The sequence below is a fragment of the Nestor notabilis genome, unplaced genomic scaffold (assembly GCF_000696875.1).
Source record: "Nestor notabilis isolate BGI_N333 unplaced genomic scaffold, ASM69687v1 scaffold15195, whole genome shotgun sequence".
Classification (NCBI taxonomy): domain Eukaryota; kingdom Metazoa; phylum Chordata; class Aves; order Psittaciformes; family Psittacidae; genus Nestor; species Nestor notabilis.
In genome coordinates this window covers 12,466-28,300 of record NW_009928034.1, presented here as the reverse complement: position 1 = coordinate 28,300, position 15,835 = coordinate 12,466, and the positions used below count along the sequence as shown (strand labels likewise).

General features: G+C 35.5%; 1 protein-coding gene across 1 annotated transcript in view; it reads left to right on the top strand.

The window, feature by feature from the left end:
- The window catches only part of TNPO1 (transportin 1), a gene marked incomplete at its 5' end in the record, with an annotated part of 50,248 nt that extends 34,687 nt beyond the window's left edge, over positions 1 to 15,561 (top strand). Inside the window, 11 exons of the mRNA XM_010014339.1 lie at positions 1,344 to 1,430; positions 2,233 to 2,340; positions 2,544 to 2,702; positions 2,799 to 2,886; positions 3,939 to 4,037; positions 4,259 to 4,354; positions 7,267 to 7,342; positions 8,139 to 8,238; positions 9,707 to 9,781; positions 12,458 to 12,600; positions 13,950 to 15,561. Of these exons, the coding sequence (XP_010012641.1) occupies positions 1,344 to 1,430; positions 2,233 to 2,340; positions 2,544 to 2,702; positions 2,799 to 2,886; positions 3,939 to 4,037; positions 4,259 to 4,354; positions 7,267 to 7,342; positions 8,139 to 8,238; positions 9,707 to 9,781; positions 12,458 to 12,565 (996 nt within the window). The remainder of the gene's footprint in view (positions 1 to 1,343; positions 1,431 to 2,232; positions 2,341 to 2,543; positions 2,703 to 2,798; positions 2,887 to 3,938; positions 4,038 to 4,258; positions 4,355 to 7,266; positions 7,343 to 8,138; positions 8,239 to 9,706; positions 9,782 to 12,457; positions 12,601 to 13,949) is intronic.
- Positions 15,562 to 15,835: the final 274 nt, after the last annotated feature.

Below are 15,835 nucleotides of genomic sequence, written 5' to 3'. Positions count from 1 at the left end.
TGTAGGTTTCAATAATACTAAATAGGTACAGGTAAATTAGGCAGACTGCATGTACTTTTCCCACTACACAAGCATGCACTGTTTTGAATACATGATTCTGTGTGGTGGCTTGTGAAATGTGTTTCTTACTGTGATTTTTTTCTCATGCTCAGAGTTTTTCGTCTCAGAATAGGTATGTATCTCAATATAGATATGAAATGGGACTTCAGAGAAATTGGCAGAATGTGTGTATTAATTTCTAATGACAACACTGTTTTTAGCAACCACTTTTAAGCATAGCTAAGCTACCCTCTGTGTCTCTTTCTAATGTAGTGGAGCACACTTGTCAGTAGAAATCGGTTTATCAGAGAGACAGGCATTTTATATATCTAAAACCACACAATCTTCTGGACAAAGGACAGAAAACACACAGGCAAATATACTGGGATTTTTTTTTTTTTTAGCTTACTTATATTAACTAATGGAATATGCGTACATCGCATGTGTGCAGCTTATGATGGTGATTGAAATTTGTTTATTTCTCTGTAGCTCTTCATATGACATAGACACACTAGAATAAAACCATTTAGGCTGTTTCCATAGCATTTTACTTGCAATCCAAGATCCCACACCATCAGAAGACCTCTTTTTCAATCTCTTTGGCCCTAGCCACCTTAACATTTGACAGTATCAAGAGGAAGCTAAATGGGAGCTCCTGGTGATGGTTAGACTTTCTTCAGTCACATGGAATTTAGCTGGCAGCATGTTGGCTCTTCAGATATCTTCTGGGAGCAACAGCACAATAGGGATGCCTTGCTCCTATTGTCACTCTGACTGTGCAGTGACAGGGAAGATGCAACAGTGTTATACAGAAGGGGTAAGTGTGTCCTTCTGGAGGAAAAGGAAATTGATTTCTTCATGGACAGTTAGTTGCTGGAAGAAGTAGTTTCAAGAACTAAAGAGGGTGGAGCTGTAGCATCAGGGCAGTGGGAAATAGTTGAGAAAAGCAGGTGGCAGACGCACAGCCAGTTTGCATTGCTGGTAAAAACATTTTCCATAGGCCCTGAGGCAATCATACAGCTTTGTAACAACTGAGGCAGCTAGACTGGAACCCCAAACCTGGAGGAACAGATTCACTCTGCAAAGGGACTTAATGTGCTTCAGCAAAAAATCTTGAAACACAAATGGTAAACTCTAATACTGAACTATGTATGCACATTGCAACAATGGTTGAATTACATTACAACAGGGGGGTTTTGCTGAAAAAGTAGAGTATAAATTCTTAATACATAATTTTCTAGCTTTTAAATAAAATAGTATGCAGTGAAGTGTTTCAGCAGTTGGTGTATTTTCATCCTAAACAGGAATATATTCAGATGCTAATGCCTCCATTAATCCAGAAGTGGAACATGCTAAAGGATGAAGATAAAGATCTCTTCCCTTTATTAGAGGTAAATGTTAGAATTGGAGGGGTTTTTTATCAACTTATTTTACAAATTACACTTCCTACTAAAGGTGCTCCTACTAGAAAGTAAGACTTAAAAGTTGAGTGTTAGGTATTTCCTTTTATGGAGAAAATATTCTGACTGTAGGAAGAAAATTTTGTGACTGAGGAAATGTCATTAGATTTAGATGAAGTCTTTTTAGGTTTTTCTTTTTTTGTTTTTTTTTTGGGGGGGTTGGGTTTTTGGTTTGTTTTTCCTGCCATTCTGGAGTGTTTGATGGGATTCTTTTAGAGGAAAAAATGTTCCATCCTTTTATTCTTGTTTTCTCTCTCCTTGCTCTCCCTTCATCCCTCCGTTAAAACTATTGTCAGACAAGCTGAAGGTATGAACAAGACCATGTAGCCTGTTCTCTATATTTTCCAAACCTGAAACAGGAAAGCACCTCTAGAAATGTTAATTTCATAACTTTTAGGTAATGTTAGGGCTTGTACATAGTCAAGATACTGAAGCTTAGTGTAAGCGCTGGCAGAATTACCATAACTAGTGTTGTATGCACTATATTGACTACCCCTAAGAAGATGATGCTGCTGAGAAATTCTCTCAACTGGCATACGTAGGAGAGGGTAACAACTTGCTGATAGTTGCCTTGACTCAGCGAATCGGAACTGCCTGTCTAGACTGTGTTTACTTAATCAGTTAAATGTGGGTATACTTAAAATACTAATATATTTAGCTTTTCCTAGTAAAAGGCACTTCAGGAATGTGAGGAAAGGTAGTGACTGTTTTCTCTCTTTTTTGTTAATTCTAGTGCCTGTCGTCAGTTGCTACTGCCTTGCAATCTGGCTTTCTTCCATACTGTGAACCTGTGTACCAGCGTTGTGTAAATCTGGTGCAGAAGACACTTGCACAAGCCATGGTATTTTTCTATTGTTATTCCAATGCTTTCATAGTATCTCCTTAAACTAGTATATGAACTATCTAAAGTTACGGGTTTGCAGAGAAATTTGTAGCGTAACTATTGAATATCTAAATGATGCTGTGGTTCTGAAACTTTTTTTTATGCATACCCCTGAGAAGAATGTAATACTCACTTTGAAGATGTGTACTTACTTGTTGCAGTTGCATAATGCTCAGCCAGACCAATATGAGGCTCCAGATAAAGATTTCATGATCGTGGCTCTTGATTTACTCAGTGGCTTAGCTGAAGGACTTGGAGGCAACATTGAACAGCTAGTGGCTCGTAGCAATATCCTGACACTAATGTACCAATGCATGCAGGTGAGATGAGTAACCTGTTTGCTCCAAGGATTTTCTTTCTTAAGAGAGTAAGAAACACATCTAGAGTTGTCATTTTTTTTTTCTTCTTCTCTTTAGGATAAAATGCCCGAGGTGCGGCAGAGTTCTTTTGCATTGTTAGGTGATCTGACAAAGGCGTGTTTTCAGCATGTTAAGCCTTGCATTGGTATGTTTCTTTTACATATTAAGTAATTGTCTTACAAACTAATAAGAGGCTGGTTTAGATATTGTTAAGCTCCTTTTCTGTGGGTTGCCTTTTCATGGTGTAAGTTTTCATTTTCCTTCATCTGCAACAGTATCTAGTCTTTTGTCTTTCAAATTGTGTGCTTAAAATGTTCTTATTTTTGTAGACAGTGCAAAAGTTCATTTTGTCCTTGATTTTTATAATGCAACAAGCTGCCTATTGTGCTGGAACACAGCAAAACAGATGTAGTTAGACTTCAATCAGAATGGTTGCTTGTTTTGATAAATTCTTGAATTTACGGCTTTTTGTTTTGTTTTGTTCTAGAATATGTTATATAAAATTATATATATAAACTAGAAAACTTGGCATGAAGGAAGGATTTTAGATTTTTTTTGCTCTAATTGTGTTAAGGAAGTATCATCAGTTATACATTTCCATGATGTTTGCTGGCTCTTCCCACAGATACTCTTGAGATACACTTAAATTGCCAAGTGAATACTTGGATAGGCTTGGAATTTAGAATTTATTTGGCTGGTGCTACAATCTATCATTGTAACTATTTTTTTCTTGAAATTTAATCAAAGATGTGGTTGCCTTCTAAGCTTCGTTATTTATTTTTTTTCCAAGCATAGCTGAATACATAGCTATCCAGGTGATTTGAGGGTTGTTCAACTATACTATAAAACTGCAAGTACTTGTAGCTGTTTTTTCTTCTTCTCTCTTGCCTGCACTCCTCCCACCCCAGCAAGGGACAGGGAGAGAAAAAGGTTTCTAGACTTACATAAAGCCTATTTTTAAACCATAATTTGAAAAGATTTGCATTGATCTACTTAGGTTCTAAAATCCAGGTTAAGCTGACATACAGCAGAAACATAGCTCTTGTAAGTTCATGTGTAATGCTTTCCAAGCGTTTAAATAGGCTTACATTATTTTTTGAAAAAAACTTCTTTTCCCCCACCACCACCATGATCTTACAGTAATGGGACAAGATGGTTGTATTGTGTGATGAGATTCTAAAATGTTGTTCTTTCTAGCTGATTTCATGCCAATTTTGGGAACCAACCTAAACCCTGAATTCATTTCTGTGTGTAACAATGCCACCTGGGCAATTGGAGAAATCTCCATACAGATGGGTAAGATGTTTTTTTCCCTTGAATCTCTGCACATTTAGCATGGTTTGTCTGGGTGTTGGGGAGGGGGAGGGAGGGGGCACTGTGATACTTTCATGTTAAAATTTTAATAAAATCTGAGATTCTTGTCCTTTTTAGTAAACTCAGTTGTGCCCAGTCTATTTAGATTATGCATATTAATGCTCATTTTCTTCTGAATCTTTTTTTTTCTTTGGCTGTTTCAGGTATAGAGATGCAGCCTTATATTCCAATGGTGTTGCACCAGCTTGTAGAAATAATTAACAGACCCAACACACCAAAGACGTTGTTAGAGAATACAGGTACCCAGAAACTGAACCATACATGGTGAAGGGAACTAGAGATTTTTTATAATTATTTTAAAACTTGCATAGGGCAACCATACCAGAACTGATTTTATTGCTATGTATTTGGCTATTATAAGCAAAAGCAACTCTGTTTTGCAGAAGTTCTTACAAGTCTCAGTCTTGAAGTAAACTATCTATCATATATCTAGATTCCTAAAGTTACTGCTTTCTCACTTTTGCAGTATTTATCTGTTTAAGTATTCTTCCAGTTTTATGTACTGAATTGACAGATGTATGCAGTAACACTTAAAGTCTTAGTTCACACTGATTTTAATATATGCATGTTCTTACATGTGTACTGTATATATATGTCTAGTTTTTGAAACAAATGTAATTGGCATATATAAAACAAATAATGAATTTCCTGAATTTACAAAAAATGCACTTTTTAATGAGAGAAACTTATAATATTTTGGTCAAAAATCTAGATCTGTGATGGCAATTTTACAACAACATAACTGAAATTATGTAAACTTTGTACTATCTGGTCACTTAATAACAAATTCCTGAAAAGAATTCTAATAGTGGCATGCATGTTTTATGTTCTGGCTGGCCCACAGCTTTGCCTTCCAAATTGGGAGCAATCCTCAAATGCCTTACTGAATTGAAATTTCTGAGGCTTGTTTCTTTTGCATTTATAGAGGGCATGTTCTGGTATAAAGAGCACCTTCCATACTTCAGCAAAACTTTATTAATAATTATGTTTCTGTTTACTATTTTACTAATTGAGACTCTCCCCTCCCACCCCGTCTGGTTGGAAACTGACTGTCTTGTCAGGAAATGATGGCTTAGTTATTATGCCTGACATGATTTGAAATTAAGCAAATACAGTGGTACAGTTGTATTTTTTTGAGCTAAGAAAGGGATTAATTGGAGAGAGATTTTTCAGTGCATATGGTTCCTCTGTTATTCTCTAAACTTATATGCTGCAGTTTCACTGTCCCTATTCCCTTCCCCCATTTAGTATGGAAGGTGAACTTAAAGGAAAAAATTACCTAGTTGCCTGGCATATTATAGGTACTACTTTCTACAAAGATAATTTTGGAGCAAATATCTACTTGTTGTGAAATACACCATGGAATAGTGTAACAATAAAAATTTTCTTTCCTCCCACCCCTGATCCTGACCCCCTTTCTCTGCACTAATGGATGTGTAACACCTATAACAGAGAGGCATCCAGTAGTTAAATGTTTGCTTCCATCACTGTTAGAGAATTTTTGGAAGCATCCAAACACTGACTCTTTTTTTTTCTTTTTTTTTTTTTTTTTTTTTTTTTTTTTTAAATTTTTTTTTATTCTCTGAGTAGTTACTTTAAATGTGGATGCATAACTGCAAATAAATGTTGAGTGTGGTGTATTTATTACAAGTTTGTTGTGGGATATTGTGCTGTGTGCCACTAGTATGTGTAAGAATATCCCTGTTTTCTGCTTTAGCTTCCTATGCAGTGAGCTATGAAAACACTTCTATGGAAGCATTAGACCACCTTAAATAAAAGTAATTGTGTATAAAATAACCAGTACATGCAAAAAAGTTGAGTTTTCACAGAGATTATTGTTCCTTGTACAGACTGTAGCTGTGAGGATTTACAGATAAAACTTAGTTTCATTTGAAAGTAGCACTTCAAATGCAGTTTTGTAAGTTAGAAGTGCTGAAGATTTTAGGCACTGTATACTGAAATTGAGTAACATCAGGGCAAAAAAGGACATTGCCAATGAGCTGCAGATCATGTGAAGTGAGTACATTTCAAATTGCTAGTATATCCTACACCAAACTCTTACTGGAGAAAGCATCATCTGCTTTATTGCATGTTTCATGAAACTGTTCACAAATGCCTGTTAATTAGAGTGTTGCATAGTATGTCCCTTGAACATAGGTTTCCTTTCTCTGCTTCATATAAATCTGCTGGATTTTAGTATTATTCATGTACTTGCTTCAAGTGATCCTGATACATTATTCCCCACCCTCTCCTTTTTCTAAAGATTAATCTTTTGTGAGTTGAGCAAACACCATTAAAACACATTTGTGTGATATTTTCCTTTAGTCTGTCCTTCGGAACAAAGGACCAAACTACCTAATCATGTAATGAAGCAATTTTGCTTTTCGTGTATCTTTATACCTTGGTATCAGAAGTGAGATTCTTATACAACTTCTGTGAGGAATCCCTTTGTGAACAGGAGAAATACTTGCATTAAAGAATTAATTTTTCTTGCAGTCCATTGCTGTGAGTTAGCAACCACTTTAAATTAAATCAGAGGATTTATGATATTATTTATAATATTGAGAAGACAAATATTTCATGCTCTTTGAGAAGTGTTTCATCTATCTAGCATTTTTAGACCACAATATTTTCCATGCAAAAGTATTTATAAATGTATCTTTACTTATATAGTAGACCTATTAAAATTTGAATTCTAAATATTGACCAAAAAGATGTTTGGAATACTTGAATCTGAAATTGAAAACTCTGAATTCCTTTTTATCAAGAGTGTCCATAATACTACATTTGAATAAAAGCTTCAAAATGTATTGTATGTAAATTTACTGTAAGAGATTACTCTGAAGAGGACAGAATGACCGCTTACATGAGAAAGCCTTTGGATTTTAAATTGTGTTTTTGGTGTTCTCTCATTTACTTCTTTAATTTTTCTTTTACCCTGGAGAGTATACCATATATGTTGCTGCCTCTTATTTAGGGGGTGGTAATAAACAGCACTGGTGAAATCTTATGTTTATTATCATACACAGATTCTGTTGGTTTCTGTTTCTGAGTTATTTGTTGTTTTTTCTTTATTTTTTCTCCTCCCCCCTCATTTGCTCATGTCTTGGTTGGCGTTTGGTGGTGTATAACCGTGATTGCGTTACCTTAGCAATAACAATTGGTCGTCTTGGTTACGTTTGTCCTCAAGAGGTGGCCCCCATGCTACAGCAGTTTATAAGACCCTGGTGTGTATTATTCAATCTTTTTTTTTAATTCATTTTTCTTCACTCTCTTTCTTTCTTTCTTTCTTCTCTCTATCTCACTTTTAGATATATTTTCAGTTGGTTAGAAAATCTCAATCCTTAATCATTGCCAACCATGTGACTAATCTTGTCCTATCAGGTTTGTGAGTTTTTAGTAGCACCGTCATGTATTCTTTATGTTGTGGCTAACGACTAATTTATGCATGGGATAAGATTGTCACATGCTTGCTGTGTTAAAGCTTGACTATGAAAGAGCATTTTAAAATCCACCAGAATGACAATACAGTGCATGCAAATACTGTAAAATTTAAACTGTGCATTACTTAAAATTCAGTCTGAGGCTTGAATTGCTGTAAGGAATATATGTTTATAGATTTGTTATGTATAAAATAGCTTGCTTGCTGCTGTAAAACTTAAATAACTGTTCTGTAAGTGGTATCTGACATAATTCATACTGTGATAGTATTATATGTCCCGCTTCTAATAATGATAGTTTTTATAAATATTCCAGATACATGTCTCTTTTGTATTTAATGGAATACAGGTCACACTTTCTAACTGTATATAGTGCAACAGGAGAACGAGATTCTGGAGATGATGCCTAATGGGAATTTACTAATAAAGTCTGTGCAACAAATGTTTTCTAAGAGTTCAAAATAGTGTTTCAGATCATCTTATCAGTGTGACTTATTCCATCAGATACCATCATCTAGCTCTAACTTGGTTGAAGAAAAAAGTAGTAGACTTAGTAGCTAAGTTTTGCTTTCCAACTTGCTAGGTGCACCTCTCTGCGAAACATAAGAGACAATGAGGAAAAGGATTCAGCATTCCGTGGGATATGTACCATGATCTCTGTCAACCCCAGTGGAGTAGTCCAAGTAAGATACATGAATAGATGTAAACTTGTTTTCTTTACTCATGCGAAATGTGGTGAAAGCTGTACATGGAGTGTGAAAAAAGTTTAACGTGATAAAGTTTAACTTGATGTGATTCCCAGCAGTGCATGATGTAGCCTTATTCTGAGGTCAAGGAGGCCAAAATGTTTATATTGCTAATGATACATATCAGGATGCTTAAGTAATTGTCACCTAGCAAATGAAAGTAGAAGAGTATTATTAAATTCAGATTTTGCCTTTTAATTACAAAGAATATGTAAGTAATACACTAAGGTTAAAATAACTGCATTTTTATACTTGTCAGATTGTAGTCAAGATCTGTATGATCAAGGCAGAAGTTGACGTACTTGTACCTATTTTCCATATGTAACCTAGGCTTTTAAAACAAGAAATGGGACAAAAACAGTAACCACCCCTTCATTCTTAAAACTTGAGTAGGGAATGTTCTGTTTCAACTTTGGAGATGTTGCTTAGTCAATGTGACAAGAAACATGCATCTCTTTAAAATAAAAGATACATCTGAAGAATAGAGTATGACTTGCTTTTTCAGTCTCCACACTTCCAGAGTAAAGTTGTACCAATGTAGTTGAAGAGTGAAAATCACCTCTTCCTCTTTTCTCAGAATTTCCCTCTGAATTTCCCTCTTTCTCTCTTTTCTCAGAATTTCCCTCTGAAATTCTTCGTGAAACACAGGAACACCTTGTTTTGAAATTTTCAGTTCATTTCATTTACTCTGTACTTAGCATTTTCCTCTTCTGCTGTCCATTTCTTCTTTCACATGCCATAAGGGGAAGGGATGATCAAGGATTCTTTTCATTATCCCATCTGTCTTTGTAGTTGTTATCCTCAGTACATACCCAAAAACATGGATATTATCAACTTGATGATTAAAGACTGGTGTTTTAATAGTGTACTAGGAGGTAATGCATGACAGCGGATGAACTAAGTATACAGGGATTTTGGGGTGGCTTTAGTTTTGAATCTTTATGATAAACATTCTCTGTATCCTAGAAAAATCTTTTGGCTCTGCTTAAAGAAACAAAACAGCTTTTTTTTCCCCGACTAGAAATGTGTGAGTGTTGCAACTGTGTTCTTGAGTTTGTTGCTGGTTATTAAGGTGATTGGTTCTTAAACTCCCTTGAACTTGAAAGAATTAACACTAGACAGTTGTGGTGTGGGAGGTGAGAGTTGGGGTTTCAACTGTGGTTTTATTTAATCAAAAACTTGATTAAACAAACCAAATCCTACAATCAGCTGTTTTATTTCTGAACACTTAGGCCTACAATAGCTTACTGTTATTGTCTGAATTAACTGGAAAACAAATACATAAAAACAAAAGCAGTTGTGAATTATGATCAAAGACCCTACACAGTTCATAGAATGAAATAAAGCATTGTTTTGAGACCTGTAAATTGAGATTTCTAACCTATGTGATTGTTTAATCTTATAGGACTTTATTTTTTTTTGTGATGCTGTTGCATCATGGATTAGCCCAAAAGATGATCTCCGAGACATGTTCTGTAAGGTAAGGTGTCTTAACATAACAGTATATCCTAAGAGTAGTTGTTTTGGATCCTTTGGTTTTTTCTTGTTTCTGTTGCTGCTGTTAGCTCTTTCTGTATTTGTGGTCATGGTGGTTTCTTTTCAAGGCCATACATTTTCAGACAAAACAACATAAAAATCCTGACTTTTCCCTAAAAAAACCAACAAAACAAAACAAAAAAACAAACAAACAAAAAAACCAAAACAACCCCATATTTTTAGATGTGCTTGTGTTATTCCAGATCTACTTTTTTACTTCAACAGTTTTGAAAAGTTCACTTGAGATCTTACTGTTGAAAATCCTCAAAGAGCTTTTCAGAATGTCCAGCCTACTATGTTTTGCCTGCTTTTGGAAGAACAAAAGATTTTTATACCACATATAAGACTTTGTAGAGAATGAGATTTGTATGGTTCAACGCCTCTTTGCCACAAAGATGTATAGTCTATTTTGGAGAAATGCCTAGAAAATTGCAAAATAAAAATATTCCAGTGGTATCTTACTCATTTTCTTACTCCTGCTAAAAATCAGTGTTTGTGATTGCTTAATACTCCTCTGAATCCTTCCTGGATGAGCAAGTTTCAAGAAACTAATGTAGAGCTATACTCAAGAATACATTCCTAGACAAAGTGACAAAAGAATTTGAGCAAAAGGTCTGCTCGACTTGTGTAAAGTAAGTTAGAAAGGCAAAAAAAACACCCAGCATGTAATATATTATGTTTTAGCTCTAGTGTCTCAGATCAAATAAATAAACTTCCATTTCAAGAACACATGCTGTTAGTGTTCAGTAGGATGACTTCCCTCACAAGCTGTAAAGTGAAACCTGCTTTTAGGAAGGTGTATGTCAAAAGTTCGCAATACTTAAAGCAAAAATGGAGCATATTCCTATACACTTACTAGGATCATGGGTCAGTGTTGCCACTTACTTTTCAAGTAATGCCATGTGTGAGCATCAGAACAGAAACTAGAACTTCCGTATCATGTCTTTAAGAGCAAAGATGAAATGTCGCTGCCCTAGTTAGCCTCTTGGATAACTGGTCTCCTTTGAAGGAATATCAGGTCCAGGAAATGCACAGCTGTTGAGTATTTTAGTATCAGCAGAAGGAAAAGGCAAATACTTGTAAGCTCAAAAGAAAGTCCAGGATGCAGTCTGTGGTGGTTGTGCAAAGCCATCTCAGTGAGTGTTTCTGCACTGGTCCTTCAGCGTTGGACACTTGCTTCACTAAGTTAGGCTCCTCTGTTTCAGATTCTTCCAAAGTTGTCTGTGTGGGATCTAATGCATTCAAACTAGACACAGTGGTTCTTCGTCATGTGGCATAAGGCCACCCTTGCTTTTTAAAGTTTATTCTGTTGTGCTTTTTACCATGCAGGAGAGGAGACAAAGCATTCTCGAAGTGAAGGCATGCACGTTTTTAGACTACTTCTTCATGAATACATACTGCTGTAGTCCAGTTAGGTGTTTTTACAGCAATAATTATGCCTTTCAGAAACAATGGAAAAAACCTGCTTTCCCCCCCCTTTAGCACTGGAGCTGAGAGAGAAAATACCACTTCCAAAAGCATGGGTAGATGAGCTGCCAGTCTTGAAACCTGATACATACCCTAAGAATTTTATTACTCTTACAAAAGCAAGTTATCTGAAGACTGTAGCTGAAGCTCACTTTCCTTAACTCTACTGGAAAATGATTTTAGTAGTGTTCCTTTTGTCATACCTAAATGTTCTTAGATTTTCGGTAGTTTCTTGGCAGCTGGCTAATCTGACTCTTCAGGTTAGGAAAGAGAGGTAAGCCTGCTTGTAGAAGGTTTCTTTCAGGGAGAAAAGCAGTAAGTTAACTGGTGATACTGTAATGTCTTTATCACTACGTCGTGTTGAAGAACAGCTTTCTTGAGAATGTTGTGTTGAGTGTGAACTTCGTATTGTGAGCCTTAACTTTTCTGCGAGGATGTGTTCATGACTGAGTATTCCACAATTTACTATCACTGACTTTAAAAATAAACCCAAAACTTTGGACTGTCATTGCATAATTTTCTATGAGGAGGAGCCATTTCATCTGGTTTTGTTCTTTCTGTTTGCCTTTCAAACTGCTGTTTTTAGAGCTAGCATACTAAGAACTTCTAACAGCATAATTTCATTTTCATGGTTTTCAGTTAACTTACTATGTTGGAAGGAAGGTCCGGACTGAAACCTGTAGGGGTCTTTTCCCTCTTTCACTGGCTTTTGACTACCCTTGACTGTGGATCCATGTTCTTTCGAAACTCAAAAAATGTTAAACAGCTTCCTTTTTAGTAAGAGTTGTCTTACAGGTTCCATTGTAAAAAAAAAAAATATAATAGTTCTACAGGATGCTTTTGTATATGTGCTACATATACAGGCATTCATTCTGTCAAACACTGGCTGCAGTTTTGGCTCAGCTTTCTTCACACAATGTATTATGCATTTAAAAAGGAAATGTGAATACAGTAATCTTAATGTATATAAACTGTGTCAGTTGGTAAAATGTATACAATTCTGAAACGGCCTAAGTAGGTTTTAAGTCACCTTGCTCATTAAAAAAATACATATAGATATGTAAACATAGAGTAATTTTTACTGTATATGTTGCTAGTAAATAATGTATTCTCTGTTTAGTGATTATCTGTACTTCCCCTCTCTCATTTGTAGATTCTTCATGGATTTAAAAATCAAGTTGGGGATGAGAATTGGAGGCGTTTCTCTGACCAGTTTCCTCTTCCCTTAAAAGAGCGCCTTGCAGCTTACTATGGAGTTTAACCTCATGCACTGTAGCTGCAGTCCCATAATTAGAGGTAAGCACAAAATCTTCCTTGCTAAACAGAGCTGTTTAACAAACTTCCTCCCTGTTTGCATTATATGAAACGTAAATAATCAGACTAGAATTTTCCAGATGTGCTTCCTATGAGAAGTTAAGGGAAAAAAAGGATAATAGTATACTTAAATGATGGTAGCTGTAGCGAAAGCAGTTGTCTGACTGACTTTATTTTTACAGAAAAAGAAAGAAAAAGTAAGTGTATGATATGCATGGTTCGTGCATCAAGATAAGTTTGGAAGTGTAGGTCTAACAAAGTGCCTGTTCAAGTTTAATAAGCAAAGTGATGAGTGTTATCCTCAAGTCATCATGAAAGATACGGGCTCCTTTATTTCTTATGAATTAGTAATGGCAGATGTGGTCCAAGCAGGAATATTCTTCTAGGATAGGAAAGCAAGTTTGCTAACACACTTTAGCCATAAGAAGTCCGACATAGTCCTAAACACATAGTAGATGACCTTTGCACTGAATAAAAGATGTTGTGCTGATTTTTAACTTTACTGTAACTGTAGACCTCGATGTTTTGGGGATTTTGATGTGTGTTATTGCCATGTTCCATATATGAAATAGTGTGGTAGTATATACTACCCAAAGAAGAGGGTGAATTGTTTATTCATTCAGCCTTTATATAAATTTGATGTTTGCTGTAGAATTTTTGTACTGAAATTATGAGTAAATCATGTAATTCTGTTTTATTGTTGAATGGACAACTATTTAAAAGTTAGCCTAAGATTTCTTCAAAGTCAGTGACAGAAGAAATCCTCTTTAAATTACTTGTTGATCTGAAAAATGGATTAAAAATAAACCAATTTCAAACATGTACATATTTTTCAATGAGGGCATTTTAGTTCTGTTGTAAGGGTGTTTTCCTACTAAAGAGGAATCCAAAGTGATAAAATCTGCCATTATTCTCAGTTTGACCTGAGCAGACACTATGCCTGTCTTGCTCAACCCACCTAAAAGTGAAGTTGTTAGTTCAGTAGCAGTTATGTTTAATATTCTTTCTCATAATTTTGTGCTAAAAATGGATAAGCTTGCTAGAATATATAGGACTGCTCTTATCTTTAAATCTAAGCTTAGCCACAATAGTGGAACTGTCATTGTAGTTTTAAAACGTGCATTGTTGTTTCATGAATAATAGTTTACCTGATATAAATGGGCTCTTTTCTTAACAGACTTAAAAAGGAAAATCTAGGCATAAATTTGTTTTGAAGTTAAAGGGTGGCACCTACTGCTTAAAAAAAGGCAAAAAAGCTCATTGTTTATTATAGATCTGTCACTTAGGTTCAAGGTAAGATTTAATTACACCTTCATCTTTTCCTTTTACAGGTCCTTCAGTCTGGGAGACTATGAGGGAGCCTCTGCACCCAGGGAAAATGTTACCCTTTACTGGGGGGAAGGGTAAACCAGTAGGGAATACAGTACAATCCCAACCCTACTGGGAGGGGCGGGAGGGAGGTGTTGCCGTCACTGTATTAAGTCGATGTTGGGAAATGTTTTAACATCTGGAGCCTTTGTGGGTGGAAATATGTCTCCTATTACAACTCTGCACTGGATGTGAAGAAGAAGAAAAAAAAAAGGAATCTAGTCACAAAACAGCACATTCTGGAATATTGTGGGGAATTATACCAAAATAAGAACCATATAATTGAACCATAGGGATACGTAAAGAGGAAAACTATTTTGCGCACAATAAAGGAAACCTAAGAATGGGGGTCACAAACAGTAAAAGGCTTTCTTTTTTCTTTTATGTTTTTTAAGTAAGGGTTTTCTACGTTATTTCATCCTGCTTGATGGGATTCCTAGGTATTTGCATGTTAATGAAGAACTACACAAATGAAGTTAGTACAGTTAAATTGCAGCTTGTGTCTGTGTTAGGAGCAGGCACTTGCAGTGTACGATATAGAAACCCCATCATAAAGTAATAAAGGTTAAGTTGAACAAAATGAAGCAACCTGCAAGCTGCCAAATGAGTCACTCCTTTCATGTTTAGGGTAAGGGGAGGGACACTTCAAAGGAAAGATTGACATTTTAATTTTACATTAAAAGAAGAATTAAAGTAGTGGATATGATTTGAGTATTGTACTTCATTAGATTTAATTTCTAGAGTAAGGCATTATTCTTAACGTGCAGTTTAAGGTTCAGGCATGCGTTCTGGCTCATAGTGATCAGAAGTAATTTAAATTAGTGGGAAAGTAGCATGCTTGCATCACATAGAGTGAAATTGGTATACATTTACCTATGTTGCGCCAGTTTTGTGTTGCATTTTACCAATTCAATATAGCCCTGCATTTAAAATTCCTTTTAAGATTCTGTGGATTTTATTTTTATTAAGAATATAGATATAAAGTACTGTAGTTAACAATTAGGCCTTGAAATACCTTTTTAGGATCTGTTAAGAATAAGATTGATATTGTATTGTGTGTAACCTGCACAATGTGGAAAGCTGATATAGCTGTGCAAAATACTTGCCTCTGTGCTGTCAGTGTGATGTGCTTTCTGCATGGTTATATACTAGTGATTTTATCAGAATCTCTAAAAATGAGTTACATGGTAAGACCCGTTAAAGGCTGCATAAATGTTAGTTGGCACGTAAAGACAATTGTAGAAGTTGATGACATGATTGCTATATTTGTGTTTATTCCCACTCAACATATTCTACGCTTTCTTTTTGTTCAAAGCATGATCTTAAAGAGATGTTTAAGTTGATGGATGTAATGCAGGGTATCTACACTGTATCGGCGCATGTTGGTGGCCCTTTGTGATGTAGTTAAATGCACAAGGGTGCAAGTTTAAAGCTACAGAGTGAAAGTTGGTTTGGATCCTCTTCATTTCATTTGTTTAGCTTTTCTGTTGTGGTTTTTTTTTTTGTTTTTTTTTGTTTTTTTTCCTCTACTTACATGTATTCCTGTGAATAAATCCTTGTTAAGTTAACCCTTTACTTTTCCTTCCATGTGTATTTTCTTATGTACTGTGAATGTGAAATCCTAACTGGTACACTTGATCTTGTGTCCATCTGAAAGTGGCAAGTCTTTAATAATTTAGATTGCCTAAAGAGTATCCCATGATGATAAAGGAAAATGGAGAGATTTTTTAACTCTGCTGGTCAGAGGTGAAGCCACACCTTTCCATTTTTCAAGTGCTGCATAATTAATCTGCAAAACAAAATTAAGCCATAACAGCCTTTTTGTAGATTTAGTTTCTCACCTTTGCAT